The sequence below is a fragment of the Syngnathus leptorhynchus genome, chromosome 5 (genome assembly GCF_054491065.1).
Source record: "Syngnathus leptorhynchus isolate UIUO chromosome 5, UIUO_Slep, whole genome shotgun sequence".
Lineage (NCBI taxonomy): Eukaryota > Metazoa > Chordata > Actinopteri > Syngnathiformes > Syngnathidae > Syngnathus > Syngnathus leptorhynchus.
Genome location: NC_141199.1, coordinates 10,651,334 through 10,677,542, shown reverse-complemented (window position 1 = coordinate 10,677,542; position 26,209 = coordinate 10,651,334). Strand labels below are relative to the sequence as shown.

The 26,209-nt window shown below is 37.7% G+C and overlaps 1 protein-coding gene across 3 annotated transcripts in view; it reads left to right on the top strand.

The window, feature by feature from the left end:
• Positions 1 to 234: 234 nt before the first annotated feature.
• The window catches only part of sgcz (sarcoglycan zeta), a 161,360-nt gene continuing 135,385 nt past the window's right edge, over positions 235 to 26,209 (top strand). The window contains exon 1 of one of the 3 annotated variants that reach the window (XM_085913017.1): positions 235 to 275. In XM_085913017.1, the coding sequence (XP_085769143.1) occupies positions 264 to 275 (12 nt within the window). In that variant the 5' untranslated portion in view covers positions 235 to 263. The other 2 variants (XM_085913018.1, XM_085913016.1) reach the window with 2 other exon arrangements.

Here is a 26,209-nt window from a genome sequence, read left to right as displayed (position 1 = left end):
ATGTTGGGATAAATATTATTCACTAGAATCCAAACTTGCTTTAATTGAATAAATCTCAAAATACCCAAACAACCATTCCATGTTGTTTTTCACACAGGCATCTAAAGTGACTGGGAAATTTGAGTCACATAATATAAACAAATTCTGATCAAACAAGATTTTGATCTGATGTTACAGTGTCGGAAGATTTGGTTAAATTCAGATTGGGGTTAGGTTTCCTTTTTACTGGGGAACCTTTCTTCTTGTAGTTCTGGGACTCATTCATGGACGCACAGGTAAGCAATTTAAAGGGGTGGAACCTTTTTGGAAATGTTTGTTCAATCAAAGACACAGGCCACATGGGCAGTTGGTAAGAAATGTTTGGCTCCTTTGTTAAAAGTTTCATGTATGCTTAAAGTAATTTAAAGGCAAATATGGGAATGTAATGCAGATGATAATTTTTTATGTAGAAATGTTAATTTTCTCTATACTGCCTGCTGTTACTGGTAACCAACAATTGGATAAATCAGCAAATCGAATCGATGCCATTCGCCTGGGGTTTGACATTTCAAGCTGCTTTTTATGTGATCACGCTTCTGAAAAGAAATTGACTTTACTTTGGTATGCTGGTTGCTCAATCGAAAGATAAAAATTGACATTCTGATTTAAAAAAAATAAAAACCTTAAATGTTAGTCAGTCTACTTAACCTAAAGAACAGTTGGGCATATTGTATTGAGTAACCTATAATGTATATTGATTGTCTTTGTTTGTCCTGATGCCATAATTTGTGCAAGTTTGTGACATTTACTTGATTTTAAGAGGACATGGTAACATACTCCTATCATAAAATGTCAACCATTGTGCATGACATTTTATGGAAATTCATAATTGGTGTATTTGTATTGTCACACGCAGAGTAAGCCCTACCAAGTGTCAATTTTAAGTATGGAGCTGTGAGTATGTAGCATGCAGTGGAAAAGCTACAGTATATCTGAACAACTATGACTCGCACTAGATTTAAATTTTTCTTTCAACCTATTGTCCCATAAGGTGTTCTTAAAGGCTTTTTATAGATGCGGTGGTGCTGAAAGGTTTATTGCGAATGAAGTTTAGTGGAATACTTCAAAAAGGCACCCATTAAGAATAGTTTTTTTTTTTTTTATTGTTTAAGAGACTTTGTCCATGTGATTCCCTCAACCAAAATCAGATAGTCTACGCTGAGTAACAAAAAGGAAACTAATTCAAGTGAAACTGCCAAACCTCTTGTCAGGTGTCATTAGTAAGTTGTCGACATGGCTAGTGCACAATTGCTGTGGCCTAATGAAAATATTTCAAGCACAAAGAACATTTTTGGGTGTCCGCCAGTGAAATTTCAACCAATCGGAGTGTGAGTACATCAACCGGTCTGCTGAATAAAAATAATTTTATTCTTCTGCTTGTTTCTTGAACTGGTATAAGATCCTTGGCTCTGTTGAATGCAGCTGCTTTCACCTCTGCTGAGCAATTTTTAGAGAGGAGAGAGAAGTTTATCGTCGTTGAAAAGTCCATAATTTCTCATAGAATAAATAATCCTAATTAAATGTGCATTCACATGTAAATTATAGTATGGTATATTAAGGATTTGGTTTGCTACCAAATATGGCTTTAAGAATTTGGAACACAGCCTTCCTGTCAAATAAATATCCTGTTTCTTTGTGCAAGTTCGTGTGTGTGTGTGTGTGTGTGTGTTTGTGTGTGTGTGCCTGTGTATGTGTGTGTTCTCCATAAATGCAATCAGAGGATATGAACAAGGACAACTTTGGGGACATTGGGATTATACCACTTTAGACCCAATATACAATATTAAGGGCTTCTTTGGTGTGTGTGTGTGTGTGTGTGAATGTGATTAAAGTGTCACTGCTTGTAAATCACTTCAGGTTTCAATATCAATTTGGGAAGTTTAAGTGCTATTGATTGTCAGAAATAGCTGGGCCGTGAATTACATTCATTAGAATCAATCAAGGCGTAATGAATTTTTGTCCAATTGAAGATTAAGATCAAGTTGTATCTATGGAGAAACAAATAATTTAAATTTGCACTTGTAAGCTCAAGTCTAGTCTTTGAAGAGCTCTTTAATAGCTCGAGTGAGACATCATTCTTTCATCTCGTCATCGCAGAAAATTGATTTCACAGAAGCTTTGCACATATAGACTTGATTGAACATACAAACGCTAAGATAGATTGTCTCGGCTGATTTTGCATCTTAAATAGCGTGATTGAAAGGCTCAAATGCTCAAACCAGCATCATATTTTTGAAATATCAACAAAAGTTACCATCTATTCAGCAAAGCAGGTTTGGAGTTTCTAAATGACCAATGCTAACATGCAGCCTGTTACAGGAAGTCCTGATGTTACATGTTACAAAACTTCTTTCAACTCTTTATTTCCTTTCACATGGCTCATCTCCATACACTGTGAAAAGTGGTGCCGCCATGCTTACCTCTCACAAAGCGCTTTTGCAGGTGGTGCATAATGATAATGTGTTTGAGACAAGGGCTGGTAAACGTTTTAAGTAAAGGTGTGATTAACAGCCAACTTCTGCCAGTACCTGGATCACAAGAAGGAAAAGATCAGGAGTAACGTAAGACATCGCACAGGTCCGTGAGGCTACATTCTCCCGTTCACACCTCAGGCATTTGTTTACAATTATTTATTTATTTTTTACATCTCCCATCCATACTTCTGAAGCACGCACTTGCACATGCACACCCGGCACACGTTTGACATATAAGCCTGTTGATTTTTTTTTTTTTTAAGATTAAAAGTCAAACTAAATACATTTTAAACAAAGTATGCTTTATTTTTCAAATCTATTTTCAGTTTTATATAGTATCCCTCAGCGGATGTGTGTCAGAATATCGCCAAGTAAAGTTTCAGAACATCTAAATGGTGGGGAGTTGCCCATTAATTTGTCTGCAAAAAGCTATCCATTGCCTTTTAAACCATAGCCAGTGTGAATCAACATTCACATGGTGGCTGTTTACCCACTGAGATTTAGCCCCCTTATATTCAGTAGCCACCCGAGGCTAGTTCATTCATGCGTTTATGGGCGCTGAGCATCCAAAACGGCGCAATTAGTGGTTCAGTGATTTCTTTTTTTTTTGTTTTTGTGTTTTTTTTCTCCTTTTTTGTTTTCGCCTCTCTCCTTTCCAAGGGCACTTCTGAACGTGTTGCACAAAAATGATATTGAATAAAACTCTAAAACGAAATCTGGTATCAGGTCTAAATTTGATGCACAAATGAAATCTTACAATATGAAAGTTGCATAAATTGTAAAGGGCTGCATTCTCCTCACATAGTGAGGTTGATGTAAAGCACCTAACAAAACTAATGCATACCATCTACACTGTTTCAGATGTTATGGTACTGATAATGAGCCACAGCTATTTTTCTTTTTACATTGTGATTAATATTTAAGGGGCATTTATGATGCACATAAATAAGTTAAATGACTGGTATACTAATAAAACTTTGACCGAGTATGCATATACAGTATTATTATATGGGCACTAGCAATTAGTTTCTTTCTTTAAAATGTCACATGGATCTAAAATGGCAAATTAAACAGATTTCAGTCACAATAGTATTCCAAAGTGAAGGGCTTTAGCCGATCTGAAACCAAATTGGCTGGAATGACCTGCTTTCCAACCACAGAGCAAATATGATGGTGATTTCTTTTTTTTTTTTTTTTTTAGCAGTTTCAATACAGTTGGGAATTGAAGAAACGCTTCAATTTTGTTTTTAAATCTAGTGACGATGGCTTATAAATTGTGTTAAATGTATAAAATGATGGTGTTCAACTTCTTTTGTAAGTATTACTTGGATGGGCTAGTAACATCCGATAACGGATAGACTAATCAAAACTATTTAGATTCATTTTACACAAACAACGCTTTATTTAGGCATGATTTTGATGATGAATCAGGAAAATACATGAAGTCATGAATACTGGAAGCAGAAGTATCTCTGGGGAACAGGTGCAGAGTTGTACTTAAAGAATAGCTTGTAGAGGCCACGAACCTACATGCCATCTATTACCATTATTAATATCACATCCGATACACATTGAAGGTCAAAGCAAAGGGTAATGAGCTATGGGCCGATAAGGGCAAATGTAATTACTTTTTTTTATGTACCCACAGTACGGATAAAAAGTTTCTCAGAAAATAGTGTTGGACTAAACCTATGTGATAAAAGTGGTCACTGAAAATTTAGTGGTGCACCACTAAATAAATTATTCAATTTCGATTTATTTATTTATTTATTTTAAATCAAGCTCAGCGCTTAGGTATTCTATCCGACTGACTTATCACGAGAAGTAGTGAGCGGATTAAAAAGAACGGTCCTCTGGGATATTTGATCAATAAAAACATTATCTTTACAGTACATACTGTACAATTCTGTACAAATGATTTTGTTTGTAGAGACACAAGTGTAGTTGGAGCTGTGAAGCCGAAGAGGCTTCAGAGAGCAGACATGATGGTGGGGAACATGGCCCAAGAGGGGATCTCCAGGGTCCACATCCTGCTTCAGATACAATAATTACACATTAAACTCACCATTACACATCCTGTCCTCCTGGACACCACCTATGCCAGTGTTGGGCAACAGGAGGCCCCATGGGTCGCATTTGGCCTTCAACTGACTCGGACTGGGTCCTTTGATTAATAAAAAACAAAAATAGAATTTTTTTTTTATTTTAGGATGGAATCATGAATTTTTCCTCTACCACATTGGACTTACTTGTGCATACTTATGTTTTGGGTTTATAAAAAACACAAATTCAAGCATTTCGTTGGACGTCAATCATGCGTGGATTTTTACTAAATTGTTTTTATGAGGCACCACAGTAGCCTGCAGATTTTCTCCCAAATTAATGCCACCACTGGTTGCTATTGAAACCCAGTAGAGTGCTTTCCACCGCAATGAATAGAGTAGTGAAAGTGACGATAATACTCTTAATAATCTATACTTATTATTATTATTATTATTATTATTATTGTAGTTGTTTATGACTTTCTTTGACAACAATAGCAGTTTCCAGTTAGCCAATAACCTACTATAGTATACAATGCAAGAAAACATATTTTAGGGCCCAAGAAATGCACATGGGCTCTTGTAAACAACATTGGTCAGACCCATATAATTGTAGCTGTTGAAAGAATACACAATGTTTAACAACTCCACAACTCCATTTGGCCATGATGTAAAGCCGTCGTTGATCACGTTGATGTCTTTTGTCATTGATGGGTGGGGCAGCAATTGTCATCATTTCCCAAACCTGTTGAAATGGATTTTGGACATGATCCAGTTGATTTTATTGATGCGTGTGGCAAAGTAGCTCTCCCTCATCTCAGTGATTAAGCCTTGATGCTACAGTGTATGAGTCACTTGCATGACTCTGATATAATGGCAGTGCAATCCAGCATTGACACGCTGAATAAATCAACCCAACAATCATTAACACTTCAACACTGTGTGAGTAGCTTATATGTGAAGCCTGGCTACACACTATTTGATCTTTCAACCACAACAGTTTCATCCTTTTTTTTTTTTCCCGCCGTTAGGCGGTTTGAAATATGCAAACAAGATTGACTCATTTATCTTGTCTGGAGGATTATTCAATTACTGTATAAAAAGGTATACACTATTTTAATAAGCCATACATACTTTTGTCATGTTATCATGTGCATGTTAAATTTAAGAGCAATTAAAGGGCTTATCGTATCATTTTCTCTACCTTCCCTCTCAGTTGTGAGCACAAGCAGGTGGCGCCCTTTATTACCTTAAGACAATTATTCCCCTGATACTGTTTAATTTGTCATTCCCATGCAGCAAGGGAGTTATCGTACTGTCTGTTGAAATGACATTCAAGCAGTAAATAATCTTTGTTCAAGACGGTCTTTCACCAAAACTCCTACTCTACTCTTACCACAGCTACTGTAGGCTGATAATTGATAATATCAAATACTGAGTTATATTCACACTGCATATCCAATAAAGTGGCGTATCAAAGGCATACATGAGATTTTTTTCCATTTCAGGCAGATCTTTATGCATTCACACCGCCAATGCTCCGCCAACAAATTTAACCGCCACTTCCTGCATCTGTACCTTACTCAAGCAAACCGGGTAAAAGTCAGGAAAAAAACAAAACTTAAATGGGCAGTGTGAAATCGGCTGATAAATAGCCAGGGGAAAAAGTGTTCACGTCATTTCATGATTCAGTGTTCTCCTATTGGCCACTTGATTATGAGGTTTCATTTTATTTTTGTTAATTACATTGACTTTACTATATGCAATTTAGTCCTGTTGATTAGAAATGAGGCCAGGATAGTCCAGCTGATTATTGTGTCAATGCTATTTTCGTTTAATTAGCATTATTTAATGGGCTCCTTCAGTTGAGCATCAAACCACTAAATGAAGCAAGCATGGACTCACTGGAATACGTGTATGTCCTTATAAAAACAATTACACACAGTTTTCCTAAACAATCACAAATCACCATTTACAGAAGTGGTAGTAGGTCAATTAAAACTGTCCTGGCTAAAGATATAAATGTGTGTTTAGAAGTAAACTATAAAAGAAGTAAACCATATAAAAGTGCTGAACATTGAAGAGAGAAAAGTAGGAGCAATAAAACCCTAAAAAACATTAAATAACATTTTGTAGTTAATTTTCGTGCCTGATTCCACATATTTGATGTTCTCTGACTGAAAACTCAACACAGAGGTTGGAATCGTTGCAAACAATTAACAATGTTTACAAAGATGAGAAAAGTTTTAGATAGTTAAAGCTTCTGCGCACAAAATGCAATCACACTTCTACAGTTGACAATTATCAACATTTATTTGATTTATATTTCTAGTGAGGGTAGAGTTGGGGAGGGGATGAATTATTTTCTTCATCAGTATAACCTGTTTATCTCTAACTATAAATTTATGACTACACATTGCTTCATTTTTCTAAAAAGTTAACCCCATGTACATGTCCATATTTCAAACAGAAATATTTCTGCAACAGTCGATTGGTTTTTGCTCTTTAACTCGCTGTACACGAGTGCTTCCCCCAAAGGTGTGCCATATGTGCCACCGGAATGGCCCAGCATGTTTACATGAAGTTACCAGCAGCATATTGCATCTACATGCATCTATCGTCTTGCCGTTCGCTCTCCTGACAAGTCACTTATCGCTTCTCCAGCTGTGACGGCGCAAAACTCATGCCAGCCACTTTTATAGGCCAGGCCAGGCTGCATGTGCATTAAAAGCAAATGACACATTCATATCACTCACACAAATGTGTGCCGATACACTTTTTTGTCAGGAGATTTTTTTTTTTCCTCTCTCAAGAACAAAACAGAGCTCATCATCAGCCAAATGAGCCACAGTGTGTCAAGGGGAGGTGGAAGAGCAATTTGAGCACAGCAAGCTTGGTGGCGTGTATCTTTTTTTTTGAGGGCTAGGAAATAGAAAAACCTAGAACTAGATCTTCAAAAATTCCAAAGGAGAGATTAAAAGCATTGCATTGAAGGTGACTGAGTGACATGGCAGGGTTTTCTATATAAAGATGTTTTGGGAGTTTGACAATATTAAGATCCGTTTTGATACAAGTTCTTGCTCTAAATTTGGTGCTTAGTTGCACCCCCCAAAGTTCTACTTAAAGCTTTGTCTCCTCGTCCCAGATATCTAGCAGGCAAGAGGAGATAGCAGGCAAGTAATCAGCCAACACATTATTAACCTCCAGACTCTTTGCAAAACCCTAATTCTGTTTTTCCTAATTCATTTTGCACCTTAACCAATTTATCATTCTTTGGTGCAAATCAAGACAAGAATAAATTGGACTGTTTTTATTGGGTGCTTGGATGCACATTATAGGGGGATATGATCTTAAATTGTAGGGTTTGTTTCAACTCGTTACCCATTTGCTTGTTAGCAGGATCATAAACAAACTAGAGTCTTTAACAGATGGAGCATAATAGTAAACATTACCTTCGGTGCCTGTCTGAATAAAAGTGTTTCCTGAAAGATATTGTCTGGTTGGATAACAGTGAAGGAGTATTTTTACAAAGCATTTCTCTGGTAGATGGAATCTATCACTTGTGTAGTGCTTGTATGGTGACTGCGCCCCCATTGGTTTGAATGCACTGCATTACTTAGCAGATTACAATTTTCCAGTTGTTTTCCATATTTAATAATCTATGATTCTGTAATTTAGCATTCACATTTAGAATGAGTGCGTACAAGCAATTGATTGGTATATTTTTGAATGATATTCAGCTCTGTCTCTGAGTATAGCCCGTCAGTGTGCCACACTGCTGTTATATTGGCAAATACTGTATGTGATTCATATAGGCAAATGATCAAGGCCTACTTCAGATTTGAGGGAATCCAATAACATGCCTTTATTTTTCTGCCTACGCTGCCACAGAACATATCCAAATCATCCAAATCCAAATCAAATTAGTCACGAAACAAACATCATTTTTTGTTGCGACACAAAGCATTTGTATTACTTGACATGTAATGTTCATTTTCGCCTGGAAATCCCGACTCATCGTTGTACCAGCTTCCCAGGTTACCAGGTTAGGGTTGTCTAGTTAGTAACCGCATTTTTGAGGCAGGGCAAACAGTGAAATGAACCAAACGGTGAAGAGTGGACATGATGTCGAAAAAGTAGGTGTCACAAAAGTAGCTGGTAAGCATCACAACACAGATGTCATGACCAATCGAAAATGCCACATTGTATCACATTCACATAAATTGGCACAGAGCAAGATCCAACATATACAGTAACCCTCTAACTTGCACTCCTTTATTTTTTGCCTATTTCCTCTTTTATATCATTATAATATAAGTACAGTGGACAGGGCAATGTGCTTCCTTCTTGACAATCGCACCATGTTTGTGGTTCAATAAAAAAAAAGAATACAGTACAGTATATGTGAAGCTTCTAAACATTGTTTCCTAGTAAGAACATGAGGTGGTCGCATTTTTAGCGGTAAAAACGGTACTATAAAACTAGAGCATACTTGCATTATTGCTTTGGCCATGTTACTAAATTGACTTAAATGTGCTGTCTCGACTGATGGAGATTAGTTAAGGAGAGAAATCAGGTCGGGGAAGAGGAGAGTGTTTACTCATTTAATGATATTAATAGCACTAATACCTGCAGAAAGCCTTAAGAGGAGAGAAGAGAGCCCATGGTATAAAACAAAGCACAAGAGATGCAATTTGGAATCTCAATAGATTCTCAATCTAATACAGCAAGAGCTTACATAAAAACAACCGATTTCAACCTAATCTCTTACGACTGAACAGAAATAAACATACAGCTTAGTTCAAGTGAGTTCAAAGTATCGACTGCAGGCATTTATCTTTGACTTTTGTTGTGGTCATTCATTCCAAACAAAAGCTCAAAAGCTTAGTAAGAGAAGAGCGCACTCGCATTTAGAACAGTAAAACCAACTCAATAACTAGCAGACGACAAATAAAGTGCATTACATTTCTGCTATGTATCATTTAATGTTTTTATTTAGTGCTTTGATGATGACCATGATTACTGGAAACTAATGGTTCACTTGTATGAGAGTTAAGAATACGTCAAATAAAACATGAAAATGTTAAACTTGGGTTTAATAATGGCAAGCCTTTGAATAGGTCATAAAAGCAAAATTATCTCCGTGGTGCACAGGTACGGCACCTTTGTGCAACAAGGCATTGCAGCAATCAATTTTAACAGAACAAGCCAACTTAAATGTATCTAATCTTAAAATCTTCTGTGTCCAAGAAAATAAAAACCTATCCAGGCGTTTAATACCATCGAGAATTACACCACACCGATTTTGCAGCATTTCGCAGACATACTTTAAGTTGCATTCAAGAGCAGTAATGTATTTGTCTTCAAACTATTTTAAACACTTTAAATTGTGAATATTGTGTGAAAATAACGCATGAAGTAGGGACAAACCATTAGAATTGAACTGAATCAGGATTGATATTGCATTACACCTCATCTCACACCGAGTCAGTCGCCCTTTATGACTAAAGATAACAGAGACACATGGTCTTTGATAAACGGACTGTAGCATTGCAAATTGATTGAATTTCCATGAAATTAATATTAAGCATCCCAAATCAGTCATACATGCGGAATAGAAAAATAAAACCTAATGATAGAGTAGATTCAAAAAGCCTAAGCTATGACTAATCCATTTCACCACTAAGTATATATTCCCTGGCAGAAACATCAGGTACACCTACACAATCTTATTCCACACTAGAGCTGCATCAAAAAAAAAAACATCAATTTTTGAGTCATTACTTTAACAGTAGTTATTGACGGTAGTCAATAGTTCGTCTGACTTTTGATTGTATAACTATAATCAAGCGAATAGTGAAGTGACGTTCCATTCAAATCTTGCTAGCAGTTTTCACAGTGAAAACGTCAGCTTTGACGCAATGTAACGTAAAAAATGTAATTTAATATAAAACATTGCATGTAATGTCATGCTCTGTAATAAAACCCCACCATGCGAAATGAACTGCAATACAGAATTTTCAACTTTGCTCTCCAGAAAAGAAAATAATGAATAAATAAAGTAATAAAAGACAAGCATTTTGTCAATCAATGTCACAGGAGCACCACTTGTCCCTAGCTTCCCAAATCACAGCTACCGCCGTGTAAATAAAAGGTTCTTTCAGGTGTGACATCAGTGCAGGTATTGACTGCAAAGAAATCTTGATGTTTGGGAGCATTCATCTTAACCTGGAAGCAAATCAACTCCTCATATCTTTGTTTCTGCACCTTTGCCTCAATGCCACAAAGGACGACAGGCAGCCCATGCAACTTTCATTTCCAAAATTGAAAATACACTAAGGGAAAATAACGTATTCCCTTTTCTTTTTGACATGAAAGAGACTTGTTTTGATATGGAACTCATGATGCGGTTTCTTTTTCATTGAAAAAGTCTCTTGATCTTGCCCTTAACCCTGTTGTTGCTTCATTTGTCTCGACTGTGCCTGTTTGAATGTCAATCTAGTATCCATCTATCTGTCTGTCTGTCTGTCTGTCTGTCTGTAGACTATAGCAACATTTGGTTAGTACTGCAGAAAATCAGTCAATAAGAATTCAATTTACCGTATTTTCTGAACTATAAGTCGCACCAGCCATAAAATGCACAATAAAGAAGAAAGACACGTCGAGATGGGGTATCAGTCGCTCCTGAGTATAAGTCGCAACCCCAGCCAATCTATGAAAAAAAACTAAAACGACTTCTAGTCAGGAAAATACGGTATATCTGGACGGTATCAGGTTCACAATCTGCTTCAAATTTGAATAGTGCAGAGATATCAGTTTGCTTCCTAAACACAGTTGCAATATCCTAAAATACAATAGGTTTGATCATTTTTCCAATTTATCTCTGTTTTTTTACACCTGACCTGTGTCTGTTTCTCACTTGTTTCTTGATTTTACCCCTCGACCCCAACCATGGAAAGCTTCCTGCCGAACCCTGATAAATGGATAAAAAACTAATCATCATTAACATTCTAAAATTGTTATTGCGTTCGGTACAAGATTAAAAAAAAATAATTCAAAAGGGCGTACTCATTTATTTTGAGCACTGTAATTACAAAAGAAATGGGAAATGAAAGGAGCAGAGTTTAAATTGATTCCTCCACTCAGTACTGCAATAAAACCAAGATGGTGTTCCTACTGGCTTGTTGCACCTCCGGTGCCCTTTGAGGGCTGTACATTGCTTGGACAGCCACTGCCTTGATCTGACCTCACACCAAGAATGTTAGCTACACGGTCATCACCCCGGGACCCCCAATCCTTGACGTTTCGTCTTCTGGTGGAAATGCAGTGAATAGGGTTGCCCCCTGTATCCCCCTGCGGCTTAGTACCTTTAGATAGGTGCTCAGTAACATTTTTGAAAACGACCACTGCTTTTTGGTTACAGATTAAGTTATATAACCACCAACAAAATTCCAAATTTGTTCAAAGCACATTCAATAATAGTGTTATGATGTTTTTATTGGTAATTGTAAAATATTTAAAGACGAAGGAAAAAACTGAGTGGCCACTCACTTTTACGGAGTGGTAACCACAAATTGTGGAAGACGGATGAGCAAATTGTTGCAATTTTAATCATTTTCTGTTAATTGGGTTAAGCACATTGTGTATGAAATGCATTATACAAACATTACCTTGCAAAAACTACTGCAAATCTGCAGTTTTTTTGCAATTAAATTTTTATAGTGTGTTGTGGTAGTAATCTTTTAGATGATTGACATAAATCCTGGGTAAGACCAAGGGGGATTCCTTTTGTAATTTTATTACAGGCATAGGAGTGGAAAGGTTGTGCAGAGCAGCTTTTAAAGTAACACACTAGGTGTTGAACATTTTCTTTTTTCTCCCAGTTACATAAAAGGTTGTGTACAGGAATGACCTTGTGTGATGGGCTACATCTTACTAAACACAATGCCATTATTAGACAACATGTACTCGTCCGTTCTGGTAAATTTCTCTTACATAGTACATAATTCGGTTCATCAAAAAAGCCGGAGGTAAGGTGACATTTGAATCGACTGTGTTCTCTCGCAAGAGAAGAAGTGTTCCGTTCCGTCTAATGAAGATTTACAAGAGCAAAGGAAAGATCCATCACAGTAAGTGTCCCGCCATGTGTCTCCCTGACTCCTACCTTGACTGTTGCCACATTTAACACATTTTATTCCTGCCACATTCAATTTCTCTCTTCATCACACCAAACAGGAGTTTGGAAAAAATGAGGTGGGGATAACCTTGAAGGTAATCTGATATTCTTTATTGACTACATGCAAACATGTTTGAATAGAATAACCGTTTTAAAAAGAACTCTGGACTGAAGTAACATCGGACACCTCTTTGCATATTCTCCTCTATCGTCCCTGACGATTTTTCCATTCCATTATTTTTGCTAGTTAGTGTCTTGAAATGACTGGTGTGTTTAATGCTGCTTCAAAGTAATGATTTCAGAGCAGACATCTTCTGTTTGTCCATTGGGGCAGAAGTTCATTCTCACTCAAGTATGACCGCGTTAATATTTGAAAAGTAATGTGAGCAACCACAAATGAAGTCAAACCTGAGAGGGGGAAAAAAAATCTTGAGCAATAGCTAAAGTGTGAAATTAGAATTGACAATGCCACAACTCACACCTCAAACAATAGACATGAACTCGAACATGTCAAATATTCATGCTTTTTTTTTTTTTTTTTACCCAAGAAATGGTCATAACTTGAAACTGTCATCACAATGCGTGATGCTGTTGCTAGGAGATAACGTAGCCGGTAGTTACACCAGAGGTGGTGAGCGAGAGAAAGAATAGTGAGAGTGACGAAGACAGTCACAGCTATTGATAGATGTTCGTTTGCCAGCTTCATCATTTTTGGAGTGTATTGGAAAGATAGTTATATTGTCGAATAGTAAATGTAAACACCGTTACAAGATCTGGTTTCACGTATGAAAAATTCAATTCCAAAAAATACTTGAGTCTTTACTTGACTCGTTTGCAGAAGTCTAACATGAAACAGATTTTTGTGTGACTTCCGAATTATAGTTTTTCCGTGAGATGTTTGTCAAAATCACAAAAAAATTGCATAACTTCAAGCACATTCAACATTGCCTTTTGATTAAGACATAGCATTTGCCCATCTGATAAACTAAACAGATCCCTGATCAATATTCAATTCCGTCCAAATGTCGAACTCGCTATTGTCTGCCTCGCCTGAACGCTTGTAAGGTTTGGTAGCCAACAAGCCAATAAACAAATAACAGTAATGATTCCCGTTCTCCTGAGCCATGCACCATCCGCCATCCAAGTGTGTCTCCTGCTTCCATCAAGCCCCATTGGCACATTGTTTTTAGTGCTCGCAAATTCTTCTGTGAATGGGTTGAAACTGAGTTCAAACCCTCAACAAACTTTTTTAAAACGAGAACTAATGCAGTCAAGTGGAGGTGATGCAAATGTAAGTTCAGAGACTTTTTTTTTTCCAAGTATATTTCAAGTAATAAAGACTAAATCAGCCTAAAAATTACCTTGGGATGAACTTACAAAAGTTGTCTTTAAAATGTAGACATGACAACTTTTAAAATGCATCTTAAAATACTTTATTGCAGATGTTGTGTTTGCCCTAATAAGTTTGTTTTACATTTCATTACCCTTTATCCAAAATAAAGTTTTTTGTTCGAATCCACCTAATTACAGAGTGGCTGCATATTTCTACCCTACAAGTGTTTATGTATTTTGCTATTTTTTTTTCCTCGGTTACACATAGTGATGAAAAATCTGTTACATATCAGATGATTTTCATTCATATTTGCAATTCTGACTATTTTCTTTTCTCTTACAGTGTACTAGTTTTGAACTATTATTCACCAGTAGTTATGTGGAATGAAAAAGGCATGGAAAAAAAGAGAGCGAGGCGGAGAGAGAGAGAGGGAGTATGTGTGCATGCGCCTTTGAATGAGAACCGGCTGTAAAACTGTTGTGTTCATCTCTCTTCCATCCCGAGTTGAAGGCAATAATATGGTGATTGGGATATGATCTATATACTGGAGGCTTGGCCTTGTACAGCTATTGGTGTCTGCTTCGCCTCTCTCTCTCTCTCTCTCTCTCTCTCTCTCTCTCTCTCTCTCTCTCTCTCTCTCTCTCACTCTCACACTCACACTCACTCTCACTCTCACTCTCACACTCACACTCACACTCACACTCACACTCACTCACTCACTCACTCTCTCACTCACTCACTCACTCACTCACTCACTCACTCACTCACTCACTCACTCACTCACTCACTCACTCACTCACTCACTCACTCACTCACTCACTCACTCACTCACTCACTCACTCACTCACTCACTCACTCACTCACTCACTCACTCACTCACTCACTCACTCACTCACTCACTCACTCACTCACTCACTCACTCACTCACTCACTCACTCACTCACTCACTCACTCACTCACTCACTCACTCACTCACTCACTCACTCACTCACTCACTCACTCACGTACATATGGCCCATACAGTTCCAGCAAACACAGATAACTCAGATTAGTGAGAATTTGTTTGATAATTCAGCATTTTCTTTTATATATTAGCTAATTTATTCTTTGCCTTTTCTTGTCCTGTGTGATTTTGTGATATGCATCCTTTTTCACCTTCTTATCCACCACTTCCTTTCTTCCATTCTGCCTTTCTTCCATTCTGCCTTTCTTCCATTCTGCCTTTCTTCCATTCTTCGTTCCTTCCTTCCTTCCTTCCTTCCTTCCTTCCTTCCTTCCTTCCTTCCTTCCTTCCTTCCTTCCTTCCTTCCTTCCTTCCTTCCTTCCTTCCTTCCTTCCTTCCTTCCTTCCTTCCTTCCTTCCTTCCTTCCTTCCTTCCTTCCTTCCTTCCTTCCTTCCTTCCTTCCTTCCTTCCTTCCTTCCTTCCTTCCCACAGACCCAGTGTGTGAATGGCTGTATATTATATACGTGTTTAAGTATAAGTGTGTGTGGGAGCCAAGATTGTGTCACAGCATGAGTGGTCTGACTTTTCCCAGCTCTGGATCAATGAACACAGAACAAAGAAGGGTGTCCCATATGTGTGTGTGTGTGAGTGAGAGAGAGAGAGAGAAAGAGAAAGAGAGAGATTGTGTGTGTTTGTGTGTGTGTTTGTAAATGTCATCCGGTTCAGACTGAAATCCCCAAACAAGGATATACAGTCAAACATATTTTCTGTCAACACTGCAGTACTACAAAATTGTCATCATATTTGCGTATGTGTGTTTCTGTCGTGTACCTCCGGTCTGTTTGAGTACTCGGGACCCTGCCGTCTTTCAGCAATCCATGTTAGGAGGTTGGGTGTCACTACCTGGATCAATAAAGCTTACCACAATCACACCCACTGCCCACCTTTAGTATAGGCTTATATTTTCTTGACCATCTCTAATCCAATTCACTCACTAAACTCCTCAATATTTTTCTCCTCATTTCTCGCCATTCATTTTTCAAATCTTCCAAATGTTCAAGTCTTAAAATCATTCCTCCTGCGCACGCTCACTTATCTTTCCTCTTGCTTTCTAGTTTTCTACCCTCAAGGCTACTTGCCATTCTGTCAGTCTGTTTTTCATTCACTCCATCACTGTCTTCATCAGCATTCACTCTTCCACTTCCTCCTCCGGATCTCGTTTTACTTGTGCTCCAATGCATTTTTGTAAGGCGTCACTGCATCGTAATTTTATACCAAAACGTTTTTAAATCTGTAAACAGAACAAAATGGAGTGCGTGGGACTCAAACAAAATCTTGATAAGTTACTCATTGTGTGAAAGCAGCATGCGGGTGCTGGTTTGGGCTAAGAGGCTAAACTGAGAGTTAATAAGGTTCCATCCATCTCTTGAATTTTTTCTGCAAAATATTTTTGGGCAAAATGAGTACTTGATGACATTCAATACAACTTTTAGTTCATATTCAGGAAAGCAAATCACAATCGCAGAGTCATGCATAATATCTATCAAAAGAAGGTGGCTGTAATTGTGACCTCGATGCGAGTTGTGGATTGAATGAAGTAACCGATAAAAGTCAAAAGACTTTCAAAATGCTCTGATTTGAATTTGGGGCCGTTGAGTCATGCCTCTTTAAGTGTGTGCCCACTTTGTGGTTGTACAGGCCCACTCAATTTTGGAAAAATGATTGACAAGTACACCAAAAAAATCCTCTTAGAAGACGTGGTCATACTTTTAGATTAAATCATACATATACAATAATTATACTGTACATATACATGCCTGTACATTTGTCTCACATTGTGTTTTTGTGTTTACTCTTTTTTTTTTTAATGACTGTTCAAATAAAAAAACCCTCAATCATTTCTCTTCTCTCAATTGGTTCACCTCACATGCTCCCTCCATCTCTCCCTCACTCATCACTCTCCCACTTCATTCGCTTTTGAGGAAAGTAGGGGAAAACAAAGACGTTTGATCAAAGGAACGATTCGAATGAGACATGGCAGTTTAAATTTCCATGACTGACACACACGTGCTTTTTTTGCGCATGCACGTTGGCTTAGGCAATTGTGCACGTGCATGGACAAGTACATTAAAGTGCATTCGTTCACCTTCTCTTACCGCTGTTGGGGATTGAGATCAAGATTATTAGACCATGTGCTGATACGTGTATACACACACGCAGCTATGATGTGTGTACGCGCACAAGTTTTATCATAAGAGACTTGCGCTTAGCCAGCCTGCATTCTGTCATCTCTGGGGCTTGACACTCGTACATTTTAGCTTTCATCTCCCTCCTCTGCTCTTCCTCTCGCCTCTGCATCTGTTCCTCTGGGATGCCGCTTCTACCTCTCATTTCTTTAATTATGCTTTTTATTTCCAATAGGCCTCCAGTAATGTTGTCTAAAATTTGTAATTCTTGTGACGTGCATGAAGACAATCCCTGAAATAGATAAATGTACGTCATATAGAATGATTATCTTTTATTTTCATATGACATCAAATCCTGTCAAGTTAAAACTAACTTTTATTTTTTTCAATTAAATCCAAACTATCATGCTTTTGTTCTAGTCTTTATTAAAGTCACATTTCAAGTCATCAACAGAAACCTCTCTAAATTGCCTTATTTTCACCATTTCATTTATCATACGAAAGTATTAACATTTGCAAATTGTTATTACCCCACTTAAGGTGGAATATGTACTTTTATAACTACTAGCAAGACTGGAATGCAGCCTCTCTTCTCTCCTGCCTTCATCTTGCTGTGCTTGTATGAATGTGCATGCAACATGGCTGGTACAACAGATCATTTGAATAAAACTCTACAGTCAGGTCATATGAACAGTCTTAACCCGCAAGGGTAACTGAAATAAAGCTTCTATGAGGACGTCCTTTGGACGGATGAAATACAAGCAGACATTCTTTTTTTTCCCCGAGTCTTGTCAACTTTTTGTCTACCGGCAGAAAAATGAAACACATGTACAAAGAAAATAACATCGTTTCTACTTCGGAGTGAAAATGGAGGAGTTTCTGTTATGTTGAACTTGGACTTGTGGTGGGTACATGGAAATCCTAACAACTTCAAGGCATTCTGGAACACAAATATACTGGGGAGCTTCAAAAAAGCTAGGCCAAAGCTGCAAGCTATATGTCCTTTAACAGAAGTCCCAAAACACTCAGCTCAAAACAAAGCACTATTCTGAAGTGGCATTTTCTTAACGATGATCCAAATCCTATTAAACATCTGTGGATGTAAAGCCGTGGTGTTCAGTCAGGAGAAAGCACTCTTCAAATCTGAGACAGCTGGAGTAGTTTGCGCATAAGGAGTGGTGAACAGGTGCACAATTTTCATACAGAGTTAGAGAAAATGTTGAAGTTATTGTCGCTAAAGATTGGGCAAGAACATTTTAAGGTAAGGCTACAATCAGTTTTCACAGCTCTGAAGCTCACACACTGCATTCATTCAAGTTTCATTTCTGCAAGGCGTGGTTTGATGCTATGACGATGTGGACGTGCAGGAATGTCACATTCCAAGGATGAGAAATTATTTTCATGTTTCATGAAATTCATGTTGATGTTAAATCAGGTGCTATGAATCTCCGGTCTGTAAGAGGATTTTATCCCACCTATCGTGCAGGTGTAAAAGCAAACAAAAGGTTAATTTAGGGTTGTTTGAAAAAGTTTCATCAGCCTTGCATTAAATGGAGGGAAAATGTTGACACCTTCACTGTATCAAGACAGTTGATGAGTGGCGTAAGAGAGGACAGGAGGCAGATGCTGAGTAGGGCTTTTGGCTATGAGGAGCTGTATTAATTGAGGCTCCTGCAGCACTAGTTCACAAGGAGGTGAGCACATTTATCATCTTTTTCATTAGCATGCGTGTCATCTTTCTGCTTGCTTGGTTTTCAAGATCAAGTGGAAGCCAGGCAAGGACTGCAAGCCTTGGTCTGCCTTGTCAAACTCATCTTTGAGGATGGTTACAGTAAGTTAGACTAAGTCGCACTTGTATACTTTTTAAAATGGTATTCAACTCTTCAGTTTAAATATAACTATTTTGTGACATGATCTTAAATTGTATGGTACTATTCTATATGATTTTAAATAGCATCATAAATATCTTCACCATTATATTGGCATGATTCCCACAAAAATAAAATAGAAACATTTGTAAGAATCCCTTCGTTTGACTGAATATTGTTTCAACTAAAAATTTCATTTTGGTGTCAGAAAATGGTGACATTTTCTAAGCCACTTTTCTTCACTATAAACAAAATAATTGTTGAATGGTTATCTATTGTCATGTTTTATTACAACAAAGTAAATAGATAGCACTACAAGTATTGGGATTGAAAAAAAAGACCTAAGTATTGTATCAAATCAAAATCGTCTGCTATCGTCCATGGCTAGAAGCAAGTGGATTAGTCTCAGTATAAACCTAATAAGTGGGATGTGATTGACAGGTCATGAAAATTGCAAAACACTGCACCACCAACTAGTGCAGGGACATACTGTACCGTATTCTGCTCTGCTATTTTTTCTCCTATTTCCCTCCTCATGCCTTTTCAGCATTCTCTTCTTCTTTTCCGTGGTTTGTGTGATTATCTGTGAGGCACAACCTATGACATTTGGAGTGGAAAGAGCAGAGTGAGTCATGATGACAGGACACTCACAAATTAAACCACGGCAAAGTGATCATTGATATTTAACATCTCACACTGAATTTAGTTGTCTTGCACATCATACTAACAAAGCCTTAGGGAATATGAAAATACAACTTTTTTTTATTCTGAACTTGTTTGTCATGGTACATTCAGAGGTTGCACACCTCTGTAAGTCATGATGTTTGTTTCTACAAAATGTCACATTCCAGTATCCATAATAAATTCATACTCTCACTCTGAATTGTTCGTCAGTTTGCGTGTCCCTGCTGAGGGCAGTGACTAACTTGATGATGGCAGTAGAGAAGCTACAATAATTGCAATCAATCAGTGTCCGTGTTGATCAGACGGAATCCTGTCTACAGGAACTAACCCTTCAATTTCGCTTTTTGTCTTCTGTCTGGATAGCTTTTTTTTGTTTTGTTTTTTAACATCTGTTAATGGTTTTATTGTCTGGCATTTAATTAGTGATGCCTTACCATTGTACGTGCATGTGTGTTTTCCCCATGTGGCTAACAAGCATGGCCAATTAATCAGGTAAATGGAATTGTGCAAACACATTCTGTGTTATGGTTTTAAAATATAAGAAGAGCACTTTTCATCAGCATGGCCTTTCTCCCAAGTCATCATTGCCTCAACTGGTGGTCAGCCTCAGTTTTTCAACAGCTTCTTCACAAAGAAGTGTTCTATTGATTTTACAGTTCAAATAAGATGAAAAGGAAGACTAGTGTGAAGAGGAATACATAAGAATAAAGAAGCACGGGGAAGGGGCTACTGAGGCTCTGAGCTTGGCTTTTGTCTGTACAAGTGAAACTACCTTTATCCTTTATAATTTGAGTGGTATGATCAATATGGTCTTCATAGAGCAAAGGCCTTCAAAGGCTTTACTCTTTTGTTGACTAGTCATTGAAGTATATGAGGAGATTGGCAAAGGCCTGAGCGGACAAGGTCAACTATTGATGGGAGGACTAAAGTACTACAATGACCGGTAAAAGTACGAAGCAGAAAATCACGATGCATATTCAAAATCTTGTCAAACCAAAAAATCTTTTTAAGGGTGCTTTTGTGAGGGCATGTATTGTACTGCGGTGTTTTATTCACTGGATTTCACGGAATGCTTTCTTTTATTTCTTTACTTTGCTTTTGAATGGTTTCAATGTTTTTCCTTTGTTTATGTTTTTAAATGTTGTACATTTTTTAAATTTTGTAATTATAATCTGGATAAAATGTGCCATATGAATAAAATTGCCTAGATGCAGCAAAATGAGGTATTGTAATAATAATTGAGTGTAGTTTGCAAATGTGGGTATTAAGAGCCATAATTTAATACTAGTTAAACAAATCTTGATTTAAGCCAAGTACTTAAACCACAACTGTATATTACTAGAAGTCAGCTTCTATTACGCAGACATTGTGCTCAATGCCCGCTTGGAGTGAGGTCGGAGGGAATTTTAGGGGCGATGAAATCAAATTTAAGGGTGTATGACAACCCCAACAATGGAGCAGAAAAAAGCACCCAATGTGGATGACTTTGAGTTTCTCTCTTTATTCGTTTATTTTTTTAATTTCGCTTTTTGTCATTTCACTGAGAAATCCCTTTGTCAATGCCACAAAACCGCAATACATGTGGCATTAAAGTGCTTTATGGAATACAAGATATGCCTCACCAAAATCGGACACACTTTCATATCATTGTCACAAAATAATTAGGAAATGGAAAAATTAATAAAGCAAAGATGACACCTCCTGACAAGAAGATAGTGGCCCTCACTGCAGTTGGACAGAAAGCTTTTAGAATGGATTTATTCCATGCAGGACCCACAGCAGTGTAGTGTCCATAAAAATGCGAAGAAATAAATCCACAATGAAAGTGTCTTATTATCTTCAGTTTTTTTTTTTTTCGTAACGTCTTTAGTGTTCTGTATGACTTTCCGCTTCTGCCAGTCTTCCAAGGACACAGCGAAGCGCTATTATAGTCTGTCATTCAAACAACCTAGTGGACAAAACTGGAATATGTCAATTTTATTATTAGCCAATGGCGCTATTATCATTGAGCACAATGTTATGCGTCGCAACAATGTGAAATGACCAGGAAGTAGAGCCAGAGGTAATTTACGTCACTGTAAGCACATTTAAAGTTCATTCTTGTACTATATTTGGCTAGGTTCACACTGAAGGCAAATGTGACCCGATCGGATGTGTGACTTGTATCTGATTTTGTTTACAACAGTCTGAATGGCTTAATTTTTAGTTTTTTTAAATCGGACTTGGGTCACTCTGTAAGTGGTCCTAAATTTGATACGTATTATATATTTTTTAAATGCAGTCTGAACGGACACCTCACATATATCCGGCATCTGTTAACACGTGAGTTATGTCCTCTTCATTTGCCCATCAGTCACTTTGTGGACACATTTAGCTCACATGCCAGATGGACTAATATGTGATGTGAATGCTCATACATAAATACAAAAATCTTATTCTACAAATTGGGGATTGATACCTGTAGTATGAACCGAGCTTTTGTCACAAGTAAAATGCAGAGCAAAATGTATTCCTTGCAATCAATCCCTCATGAGCTCTTGTATCAGCCCCCTATCCCTGACCCCTAACCTTATACATTTTTAGTCATGGAGAGAAACCTGAACACCTGAGGTGAACTCTCATAGACTGCATGGAGAACGGAAACTCTTCACAGATGAACCTCAAACAAAAGTGTTAAGCAGAGCCTATACTTCATATGATGCAACAAATTTCTAGTTAATGTTTGTTGACCACTTTTGTTCTTTCAGTTTAAAAATCACTCATTTGGTTTCAACAACAGAATACATACTTGGATATTTCGATCAAATGCACGTTTTACAATGGCCTTTTACTTTGTCATCATAACAAAAAATGCTGGACATCCCTTGATTTCTTCCATTCTAATTGCTTGGTCTTCAGATTGAATAGACGGCATGCCCCAATTAATCACCAGTACCGTCTACTTGAGTAAATAACTGCATACCTTAAACAGAAAACCAAATTCTGACGCCTGGGTTTCTGGGAGCTACCGTGCTAAATATAATTGTGTTAAATGATGTCACTTAGCAAGCTCTCCATTAGATCAGGTTAATTTTGTGTGCTGCCAATGGCTCATACCCCCCTTGACACATGCAGTGTGATTAATTAGTACAATTAGCAAAACCAGCTCAGAAAGTCATCTTGACAAAAGATTTCCCGCAGTAAAGGTGATCAATTCAAAAACAAAGTAAGCCCTGTTCCAAGTAAGTCATTGATTTTAGACGGAGGTGAGCGCAGGAGGGTTTGAGGGAACGACACCATGAGAGGAGATTAGATGAGACGACCTGTGAGGAGGGGGGAGGCGAAGGTGCGAGGAGATGAAAAGGGCATGCAGAATAGGAAGGTTAAAGAAAATAAGCTGCAATTGTTGCAGGCATCAATAAGAGAAAGGATGGTTGGCATTAAACATGGAAGAAGGAGAGCTCGTTTTCCTCATTTTAGTTTGTAGCCTCTTTGGAATCTGTGAATGTGTCCTGAAATGCAACGCATGTTCTCTTCTACATCGCCCCTCTGTGCCCTTCATGTTTGTGTTTGCGTTCCATCGCTCACTTCCTTTGCCTCATATTGATCCCTATCATGTTTGCGTTCAAAGTACTCTTGCAGGCAAGCATACACGCATGTTCATCCGCACACAAGATGGGATTCGCTTGATCTCGTCCCTAGATGGGGAACATTGTGAAATAAAAGAAGTGACACTGTATTGCGATAAGGCAAATTGTAGCTGCAAGCAACACTTAAGCGCCCGCATTCACACGGTAATGATGTCGAAGGAAAATATAGCGTGAAATTAATTTCGGGGAGAAAGACTTGTGTTAATTTTGTTTGGGCATGGTGCTACCCCCGCAGGTAATTCTGTATATTGGTCTGCTATGGAGCAAGTCGGATGGCTTCAAAAACTTTCGATACTTTTTAGGGAGAACCAAAACAACAGTCCTTATTATTTAACATATATTAAGCAATGAAAGTCTGGGTTTGACAGATGTGCACCAGGTAATTATATTGAGAGGAAGTAGCTATCATTGAGTTTGAAATTCATATGAAATGCTCTATACAACATTTGTTATTAACATTCAAATCATAAACTGGCTGTAGTAAAGAAAAGACACTATTACATGCACACCTCCCTTATGTCATATTCTTAATTGAACCACTGAAGCGGTTATTTGTACAGGTATGGTTAAAAAAAAATCAATAAACAACAAAACTGGAGTTGTATGGAGCAAGTTGTGTGTTTTAAGGAGTCATTGCCCTTTCTCAACCTAAATTTTCTATTTTGGACCACAGCGTCTTAAACACTTGTTATCTCTGAGGGGTAAGTCTGCATGAATCTTTAATGTGAGACTTTATATCAACAGGAAACCAGTTAGACATTATCTTTAGCTTATTTTTTTAGGTTGATGGGACTTGCCTACAACCAGTCCAATCTGCACCTCACCGCTTGCCTAAGCTTAAGATGTGCTTCAACTCACACATAAGCCTTATGAGGACAAATGGTATGGAAAAAGAATGGATGGGACTCTACAATGCCACCATCAAGAGGTGTTATATTTAGTGGTGTTTTATCAATGATCATTTTCCGCTCCATTACAATGTTCCCTCCGAGGGATAAAAATGATCTCATGAGATTTGCTGACTCAGCATTAAACATATTTTGGTTTACTCTGTGAGGGATTCTACCTGAGGAAGTACTGTACTTATTTGTTCATGGTTCACAAATCTTAGCCAGAGCAAATGTGCTAAAAATAATAATAATAATAATAAAAAACCTGAAGCCAAATCGGCTACACTCTTTTTATTGCATCTTCCAAAAGTGTGTTAAATTTAATGTCTGATAAGTTTTAATAGTTACTATGGATTTAAAATATGTTACAGTATGCAGAGTGTTGGCAATGAGCGCTGTGAGAGTTTGTTCCACTTAAGGGCACCAAACAACTAATGCACAGGTTGTTATGCTCAGAATATCTGCAGGCTAGAAAAGTACTAGGGAATTAGAAGATGCATTATTTATTCTTTACAAATACGTTTGCTGACTATTCTGTGTCGTATAGACTCACACACAATTAGATGCTTTAACAAAGGCATTACTCTCATAAACCAAAAGTTTTATGTTTTGTTTTGTTATCCCTTGCATAGCATACATTTGTCCAGGGTAGAAAAAACAACACGTGTATAAATGAGAGCAAGTCATTATGAGGAAAACCCACAACTCTAACAGAATATAATTGAATTAGATGACATGACCCAATTAAAGCAGTAATATTTTCTTCCAGGGATGGAGAGAGAATAATGAATCAGCCAGCAAGAGGAAGTAATACTTCAAAGTACAAACACAGTTGTATTCATTTTGGCAGCCTTTTTGGGTTTCATTTGTCTAAAATGTTGCAGCTTTGGGTTACATCCAGTTTCATCCACTTTACGTTGACAATTTATGGGGGTGTCCTCAAGCACTATAATTTTGAAGCCCGACAACTACAAACCAAAACCTTTTCTTGACAATGACAAACTTGACTCAAGGACAGTGTTGCCTTTGGATGGACCAACTTAGAATTTCATCAACAGTGTGTCTAGTCACGACAGAATTCTCAAACTTTTGTCACTTGTCAAACTTGTGGGATTAATGCTTTTTGTCAAATCAAAAAGTTTGTACTGCACATTTTCCAAGACTAAATACATAAGAGCCTCCAATATTTGGTGTTTTTGAGTTAGGCTTGTATGATGATACTATTTAGACAATAAGTAAAAAGATAATAATAATAATTTAAAACAATGTTTGCTTTGGAGCATCAGGGGCAGGCTCTTTGCATTGAAGAAAATCTAACATACTTTAACTTGCATTTTATGGTCTCGGTTTTCGGCACGGTAACATGTCAACACATTCAGTACACATTTCAGAGGTTTTGGGTTCAAATCTTGGCTCCCATCTTTCCTCCCCTTTTATTGAAAACTCTAAATTGTTTGTAGGTGTGACTGTGAATGGTTGCTTGTCTAAATATGTGCATTTTGAGTGGCTGGATAGCAGTTCAGGTTGTTTTCCGCCACTCAAAGCCAGCTGGGATAGGCTCTAGCTCACCCGAGTGAGGATGAGCAGTACAGGGAATGGATGGATGGATTTCAGTAAATATTTCCCAAAGTTTAGAGTGGAGGCCTCTAGCCTTGACACCCACATGCACTCAAACAACTCTCAGCATAGCGGAGTCCTAGTGGGTATTGGAGCGACCCAGGAGAGCACAAGTGTACTGACACGCTGATAATTGTATGCCAATCACGCAGACTCTCACCTGCCCCACATTGACACACACAAAGAGGTACAAACACAATTTTGTCAGTAAGCTTTGGGGATCAACCTCATGCAGGCTCATGCATGCATGCACAAATGTCAAAGTGGGGTCAATTTGGTCAAAGCATGCCCACACAATCCAAGATGTTTTCCGCAATGCGTCTCTCTC